General features: G+C 31.2%; 2 protein-coding genes across 2 annotated transcripts; both read left to right on the top strand.

Moving 5' to 3' along the window:
• Positions 1-505: 505 nt before the first annotated feature.
• LOC111990633 (polyamine oxidase 1-like) lies at positions 506-3,770 on the top strand (the record flags this gene model as incomplete). Its single annotated transcript, XM_065761663.1, is given in 4 exon segments — positions 506-655; positions 2,191-2,414; positions 2,842-2,923; positions 3,030-3,770. Coding segments are annotated over 3 exon segments (444 nt in total). The 3' UTR covers positions 2,921-2,923; positions 3,030-3,770.
• Positions 3,771-7,482: 3,712 nt separating this feature from the next.
• LOC112029162 (E3 ubiquitin-protein ligase SIRP1-like) lies at positions 7,483-7,887 on the top strand. The gene has a single exon (XM_024061854.1). The coding sequence runs from the start codon at positions 7,483-7,485 to the stop codon at positions 7,885-7,887; it is 405 nt and encodes a 134-aa protein (XP_023917622.1).
• Positions 7,888-9,126: the final 1,239 nt, after the last annotated feature.

Here is a 9,126-nt window from a genome sequence, read left to right as displayed (position 1 = left end):
AGTTTTATACTATTTCATATTATAGTTTGGTAAAGAATGAGACACTAGTTGGGTTTATTGTGTATTCTTGCTGGAAAAAATGAAACAAGGCTACAAGTAAGCAATTGGTGCTTCACTTTAAAATGAAACAAGGCTGAGAAATAAACATGTTAGACTTTCAATGCTAAAAGAGCTAACAAAAATTCAATATTGTGTAAGTTCTTCCATATGCTGTGAAAATTTTACTGCCAGAGTTAGGGTGCTTACAAATTCATTGCTTTGGGTGTTTAAGTGGATAACTGATGCACATGATCTGCCATTTACATATATGTGCTTAAACAAATCCATTGGGACTCTATTTTTATTTATTTATTATTATTATATAAATATATAAGTCAAATTTGTTGGGACTCTCTCAGTAGTATAAAAATTTTGGTGATAGAAGGTCATGTATGTCTAACTGGGAATTCCCAATTAATATTATAATTGTTGGATTAAATATTAACATAATGAAATAATGAAACAGAGGTGGAAAATGGAGGCCATACAGACATGTGAAGTGATGGTGTACACAAAGATCTTCTTAAAATTTCTACATAAGTTCTGGCCATGTGGACCCGGAAAAGAGTTCTTCATGTATGCTCACGAGAGGAGGGGATACTACACGTTCTGGCAGGTTTGTTTATATATATACTTGTTTTATTTATTTATTTATCATTTTTATTGTTTCCATCAGTTAAATGGATTTTGAGTTATTATGTACTGCTAGTGTTCTTCTTTGAGTTATATGCTAAGTTTGTTCTGGGAGTTTATGCAAATTCACAATGGTGGTCAATTATGTATTGTAGCTATAGTTAAGGGCAGAGAGAAGGGGAGTGGGAGTGGTTTGCTGTGACTTTGAGTGCAATTCACAAAAGAAAAAATAATTAAGGAAGGACCTTAAGATGATATCTTTAATTACTACCCTTGATTTTGAGTGCAATTGACAAAAGAAAAAAGAATTAAAGAAGAACCTCAACATGATATCTTCAATTACTACTTTTGGTTGTCACCGACACACATATCATTTGTTAGCATAGGATCATAGTTGGCTGCTGCTTTAGGTCAGATATGAAGAGAAATGCATCATATCTTTGATATGCACCCTAAACTATTTCAACATCAACAAAATTAATAATTGGATTCATATCTTACAATTGGGATTTAGGTGTATCTTATTAAATTTGTCATTATGATATTTAGGATATAAAGTCATGTAGATGTGGGGTACATGCATCTTGATCTAGCATTTTTAACTTCCAGCACCTGCTGTTTTCTTTAATTTTATTACATTAAATTGCATCATTACCAAATCATTAACCTATTGCCGTATGATTAATGCATTGATAACAATCAGGCTTTCTTATTGCATCATAGGCTTCACATAATTCTTGTGATCTGTTATGATTACTATCACTATAAGCCTTTGGAAAACTCATTCTCAGATGGATGGAATCATCTCATTCAAGTGTGTCGTATGATTGCAGCTAGCTATGATTATAGCTTTCTTGAGTATATTATTTCAAAATGCAAAATCTGTAACAATAATTAAAGAAGACAGCTTGTTATTGTTTGATATGGATTATAGGTTTAGGTTGAGTTAGTCCCCCTAGTTTGCATCATTTTTAAAGATAATTTTGACTTCTTTCTTAATTAGAATGTTGACCATTCAAAGTATTGTGCGCATTTTTCATAGTCCTGTTGCAAGTGTCTCCACTTATGATTTGATAAGAAATATTAATTATTTTTGAATGATTTGATAAGAAATATATTAGTTGCCCGATGGGAACCAATTGGAAATCTTAATTTGACTCTTTTATTTCCATCGTTTTGAGAGAACTTTGAATTTTTTTTAAGCATGATTAAATTGTCTAGACTCATGCATTTTTAAACAAAATTCTCTGTTTAATTAGGAGAAGATTGAATTATTTAAAGGACTATACGTGGCCTCTTATGCAGGCACTTCTGGATCTCACATGTCCATCAATTTCAAAAAAAAATTTCTATGCAGTATAAGTAGATCCTAATTATGTTTAATATAACAAATAAAGTGTGTTAAAGTTTTTTAAACATAATATCATATAATATTGTTGTGGGATTAGATCAGCTATTCATTCTTAATTAATCATTCAATTATCCAACTTTGTTGCTGATCTGTTGCTATGTCATCAGCACATGGAGAATGCATTCCCTGGTTCAAATATCCTGGTTGTAACGTTGATGAATCGGGAATCAAAACGTGTAGAAGCCCAGTCAGATGAAGAAACATTGAAAGAAGCTATGGGGGTGCTTAAGAACATGTTTGGACCCAACATACCTAATGCCACTGATATACTAGTGGCAGCTACAGCAACTATCCAATCATCTCTAATAATCAACTTGTTCACAATATTAAGGTACAGTTTCTTACTTACATTCCATAAGTTTTTTTAATAGGTGATGAATTTTCAATTTTCCTATGTTGGGTACTAAATATGAGTTGAGTTTATAAATTATAAATGAACTCCCGCTAGAAACCTTAGCTTCTTCAACGTATATATATATATATATATTCTTTCCAAGAAAGAAACTATGGATAAGAAACCTTAGCAGATAGGAAAGACACACTATTGTAAGGGGACTCTAGAATTTGCTTCTGCTGCCCAAAATGGTGCATATCTGTTACATATTTTATTGGCAACTTGAAGAATAGAAAGCAAAATAGAGTGGAAGGAATTATGCAATTCTTGTTTAAAGTTTGAAAATCATGTTAAAAAGTTTGAACTTAACTAAAAAATTTTCATTATGATTTTGTATTGAAATTGTTTTACGCTTTTTGTTAAGGCCCCAGTGGGACGCATCTTCTTTACCGGTGAACACAGAAGTGAACAATTTAGTGGTTATGTCCATGGTGGATACTTAGCAGGTAAGTAGATTACTGTATCTTGTATTTTTGAATTGTAGGTTCCAATTATCAGGATGACTTCTAACATCTTATTCAGGCTATGTTATTCTCTTGATCAACTAACCAGGTATTGACACTAGTAAAGCTTTGTTAGAGGAAAGAAGGAAAGAAAGAAAAACTGAGAATCAAAATCATTCGTTGGAGCCCTTGTTAGCATTGACTGGGTCGTTAACTTTGACAAAAGCAGATGCAGTCTCAAGTCTGCACAAATGCGATATTCCCACTCAATTATATCTTAGTGGGAAACTCAGTATTCCAGAAGCTATATTGTGACTATATGGACCTATACAAAAATGGCACGTTGTCGATGATGACGATGATGATAAAAATATGACCAATGAGATTGCTGGCCTAATGGATTTGGTTCTGCATTCAGTTCAAGCCCTTGAGTCCATCCATATGCTAGAATATTGAATTGAGATACAAAAAGCAGGTTACGGGGAAGAAATGCAAAAGGTTGCTTGGACTATATGTGTAGCTGCTACATTCATTATCATAATAGAGCCGAGTTTTGGATTCTTGAAGGGATTTTGGTTTGGACATACGTATAAAAGATTGTTTATTGGAAGGACTGAGATTAAGAATAGGAAAGGCCTTACAATTCTAATTTTACATGTACCAAGTCTCACATGACCAACTCTTATTTCTAGTTCTATTTGAATAATTGATTATGCAAAGATTTCTAATTCGTCCCATCAAACTCAATGGCCGTCTAATTGATAGGCTAGTAAATGAGGCCACAAGTGTATTAATACTTTTATCATTGTAGACTCAGTTTCAAATAAAGTTGATTTAAAATTCAATGCAATATATATTTGTCCTTAGCTTAAATTTATCATTGTTGTTTTTAGCTATGGTGGTGGTGAGTTCTTTTTTTCTTTATAATTTTGGCTTCGGTGTGAAAGACTCTGTGAATTTGGGTAAAGTTTTTTTCAAAACCTGAGAAATGTTCTTCTAACCCATCACGTGGCAACTTAACAAACTCTCCACATTTATATTTAGTCATTTGATTTATTTATTTATTTATTTATTTTTGTTTCAACTTGAAGTCATATGACTTAATAGTTAATGAATTGTTTAAATATTTTAATAAATCATGTGATTTAATGCATATGGATGGTCTTATGACATGCTCATTTATGGGGAGGAGATTCCTCCAACTCAATTTGAAGGTAAACTATGTACATTTAATTGACAATTAACATTATAGTTGAGTTAAAAATTAAATACCAAATTTCAACACACCAATAAATAGAGGCTTAAGTATCATACTTCATGTAAGCCTATTATATATAGGGGAATGAGCTTATTGTCCTTCATAAGAATTAAGTAAAAAAAAAAAAAAAAACACATTAATAAGGCTAAGTATCAAGGGTTCTAAAGGATGTAAAAGGTAAATTGAAAATATCATCAAGTTAAACTAATAATTTTTTTTGACATTTGTACGAGAGATCGAGGAATGAGGTACATCTTCACTAAGTTGGGAGTTTTTGGCTGAATGCTACCGGGGGGGAGGGGGGTGGGATTGGGGGAAGGAAGAAGCTTGACAAATGTTTCACATAATAATGTGGAAAAATAATGAAATTTGGGCTGGAATCAAGCAAAACCAAGCTTGAAAAATTCCATAAGGATTAGGGGAAGGAAGAAGCTTGACAAATGTTTCACATAATAATGTGGAAAAATAATGAAATTTGGGCTGTAATCAAGCAATACCAAGCTTGAAAAATTCCATAACTAACTTGCCTAGTGCTTGATTTCCTAAAAGGGAAAATAGGCCAAATGTTAGCGCCGGCTTTAAGTAGGGAAAGTTACATTGTCTTTGTTTCCTAAATTAAATCTTTTAGTTTTGGATAATGAATTATTTTATAATAAAAAAACTTTATCAATTGAGTTAATTGTTTTTTATTAATATTGATAATGGGAAAATAAGTATTTTTAAAAAGAAGATGTAAAAAAGGGGTGGGGGGAATACATCCATTTTTTATGGCCATAAGGAGGATTTCTTGTAGGGCTTTATCCTTTGTGATTGGCCTCCATGTGTATACAATATTTTTTCTTGGTCATCTTGATTTTTATAGGTCTATAAAATATCCAAACCAATAATCATGAGCATGAGGGCACAAAAGTAATTTAATGGGCCTCAAGGTTGACACTATAAATCCAAATATTTACTTGTAACAAGAGAAAGTTAAAAACTATGTTTAAGAGAGGTTAGGATGTTACATGATTTAATATTTATATCAAAATTCTTGTGTTTAAAAAGTATAGATCACTAAGAGTTTTATACTTTAATTAACATCTCATGGTGTTTCTAATAAAGAAATCTAGAATTCAAATTCCTTTACCAACTATCAATTTATCTAAAAGAAAAATGAATAAATCAGTATATGTCTTTAGGTGTATGAATTTTAAAAGAGAGAGTTTAAAGGAAGGGAGGGAATTATACTACCCGTAAACCTTCAATGACCCCCTCTCCCCCTAAACACCAAAAAACAAAAGCATCCAAATGAGTTATGTACCAAATATAATATTAGAAATTATGTCTTAATTTTTGTTGTTCTCAGTAAAGAATTATATATCAATACCAAATAAGAAGTTATATCTTAATTTTACTTGAATCAATTGAACTATTTTAAGTATTTATTTAGATAGTATTAATTTAATAATAAAAATTATTAAATGGAGTATGACTTTAGAGTTCAACAAAATTCCTTCACATGTAGATACTTTCATAAGTTCATGGCAAGAAATAAGAAGCCTTGAACTATCCATTTCCTCTATTTGTTTTTTTGCTTTAAGAGTGTCCTATTAATTTGAAGCCAAAAAATAAAATAAAATAAAGTGTCCTATAGAGGATGAGGTTTTGGTCACTAAAAGGTTGAAAGACATAGGATTGGATTGTCATTGGTATTTCTAGTTGTCACTTCATGAATGATTTGGAACACAACAGCAATTTCAAAAAAATAAAAAAAAAAAAAAAAGCAATAGTTGATTTGATTGGTTGAAGTTAAAATTGAGATGATTGGAGTCAAAGATTCAATTGATGAATTTAAAATTAGAAAGATATTAATTTTCCTCATGATTTAATAAAATAATCACAATAATAATAAATATGAATAATATAAATTAAAGAAGAAATAATTAACTGATTAATGCTCATGGTCTAGCTTACAATTGAACATGCTCCAAAATGGAAAACAAATTTAGAGAAAAATGAAATCAGGATTGCAAGTTTTGCTCCTGGAATATTACAAAAATTTGGTATAAGAATTTCCATTAAGCTATTCAAAGATGTGTCCGAGCATCCGATTGCACCACTAGGTGATAGCTATTAACTTCATATCTGCTTGACATGTGACCTAAATGATTGTGAAATGCCAGGACCTGAAATGCAACCATGAGAAAAGTTGCATGTTACATAGGATCAATCATCTAAAAAGTACTTGATGGAGTTGTATCTAATTAATATCTAACCTGTTTCTCAAAAAAAAATTAATATCTAACCTACCATTATTTGCAACTCTACAGCAGAAAAACGCAGGCCCTTCTTAGATTGTCAAGTGGCAAATTCACAATCAAAGTTTCAAGCTCTCCTTTCTCTGTGATAATTATATTTTGATCACCATCACTAGATTCAGTGCATTTTCAATTATTTGTTCAGATTCAGCATTGAGTGTATTTGGTATCTTGGACATCTAATGGGTACCCGTTGCTTCTGCCTGCTAGATAATTGGAATCCTGATAGTCTAGCATTTTAGTTGACAGAAACTAAATGAAGCAGTATAGTCCTATGAGTTTGTAAGACTCACAAGCAAATGCTAAACTCCAAAACAAAAATTTGTAATCCTTCATTTATCAATTGCAGATGGGAAAAAGATTGAAGTAATAATGCTTCCATTTTTGGTTTATCCATTGAAAGATATTACACGTTATTTAATCTAAAGTAGCTCAATTGACTTAGTTACTTGGATCATTAAGAACTATCGAATGATGAACTTAGGAGAATATTTTGCTCTACTAATCTGTCATAAGCCACTAACAAACCTTTGCGCAAAACTGATTCTGGATTGACAAGACCAATCTACCAACACATCTGCTTCAATTTAACCTTCCAATTTTCAATTCCATCAGGTGACCTGATTTAGGATCAAACGATCTTTGCAATATTGCAGTCACTATGCATCCCCATTTCCACTTTTTCCAACAATTGTGATTTTCTAAAAGAAAAGAGTCACAACATTACAATTATGACTTGATTAATCTGTTTCTTTCTTTTCAGATTCAATTAAACCATTAAGTTATATAAATCTTTGGACTCACCTCTCACAAAAGAAGTGATAAGAACCACTGCCAAAGACCATTTTTACCTATTTATTTTGGTCACTAGAAGACTTACAAGAGCCAAAGTAAGCAAAATTCATTACAAGCCAAAGGAAACTTCTCCGACTCTATAAAAAGACAGCAAGCCTTTTTTTTGTTTTCTCTGAATTCGCAAAGCTTTCTCTCTCCATCTGACTACCATGACAACTCGGTGGAAGTCCATGCCAAGTGTGACAGTGACGGCGGAGGAGTCTCAAGACTGCTCGATCTATTTGGAACAGTTTGAGGTCGGTAGTGAGGCTAGAGAGATGCCATGTAAGCATAAGTTTCATTCTGCGTGTATCCAAAATTGGCTCCGTGTTCGCAGATCCTGTCCTCTTTGCCGATTCGCTATGCCTCTAGAGGAAGAAGAAGAAGAAGAAGAAGAAGATGGAAGAGGTATCCATCAACATCAACCCATCTTAATTTGTCTTATTCTTGTTGTTCATCTCAGTCCGTATCGCGTTCAAGTTTTTAATTCGGGCTCAAATCGTTTTCGTCGAGTTGATTCGGGTTTGAATTTGGGCTCGGATGTTGATTCTGTTATGGATATGGATATTGATTAAGTTTGATGACTCGTCAACTCGATCTACAAGACATGGAGTTCTGAAGACATGAATAGAAAAACTAGTTATTTAAAAGAAAGATTCATGGTTTGTGACATAGCTGTTCTTAGTCAAACAATTAATCAAAATTAAACTTTTCTTTTTTTTCCTTTCCAAAGAGTATATGTTTGTTTATCTGTTTTAATTAGTTTTTTTTCAATGACTTTTGTATTTTAATATTTTATTGCATTATCTTTCAAGGTCGAAAGGGTGTTTTTCTAAGATTATGTGGCAGAACTATCTAGAAGGACCCCCAAACTTTTCAATAATTAAATTTTCACCCCTGTAATTAACAAATATATGTTTCCCTCCTCCTTAGAACTCTTCATATTTCTTTTATCAATACCTTAAATTAAATTGGTTAAATTTTTATATTTGTTTATTATTTTGACCCCTCATTTTTAAAATTTTAGTTTCGTCCCTAATGATGAAAATGGATAACTTCACATTATAAAAAGAGCAAAATCTTGACTTTTTATCAAGAGATATAATTAAGTATAAATATTTTATTATATTGAATTAGTCTATATTAATTCTCTATGATTTTGAGGGAACACTTATTTTTTTAGTTAAAACCTTTTTATTTACTTAAAAATAATGAAACAAAAGAGTGCCCCGTTAAGTATAAATATTTTATTTTATTTTTAAAAATTAGTAAAAATGAAATAAGATGAAAAGAAAAACCCTTCAAATCTCTATCCCTGCCTCTTTTTCTCTCATTGGATTCGCTAGCTATTGCAAAACAAAAATCATGCATGGTAATGGAAGACAGGGCGACCAAAGGGATTTTGGAGCCTTAGACAACATTTAAATTGAAGAATTTATATATTTAATTTGTTTTTTAATTCTTCTAATTTGTTTAGATTTAAATTTTTTTAGTTTTTGTTGTTGAATTTCTTATTCATTTGTGAGTTGTTCATCTAAATTTTTTTTTGTAAATTGTGTTCAATGCTAGCAACAAATTATCTAGAGAACCCTTTTGATACTTGATTAATTTTCACAAAACTTAATTTTTGTTGTTGTTAACAACTAGTGTGTGTGTGTGTGTGTGTGTATATATATATATATATAACTACAAAGGTAAATTAAAAAAAATAATAATAATAAAGAACAAAGAAATGAGTGGATGGCGGTCCATCGTCCAACTAAGCTTAGGTTTTTCTTTTTTCTTTCTTTTTTTTTTTTTTTTTTTTTTTTCAT

Source organism: Quercus suber, unplaced genomic scaffold (assembly GCF_002906115.3).
Source record: "Quercus suber isolate HL8 unplaced genomic scaffold, Cork oak 2.0 scaffold_425, whole genome shotgun sequence".
Classification (NCBI taxonomy): Eukaryota; Viridiplantae; Streptophyta; class Magnoliopsida; order Fagales; family Fagaceae; genus Quercus; species Quercus suber.
Note: the sequence above shows the minus strand (reverse complement) of the source record. Positions and strands in the feature narration are given on the sequence as shown.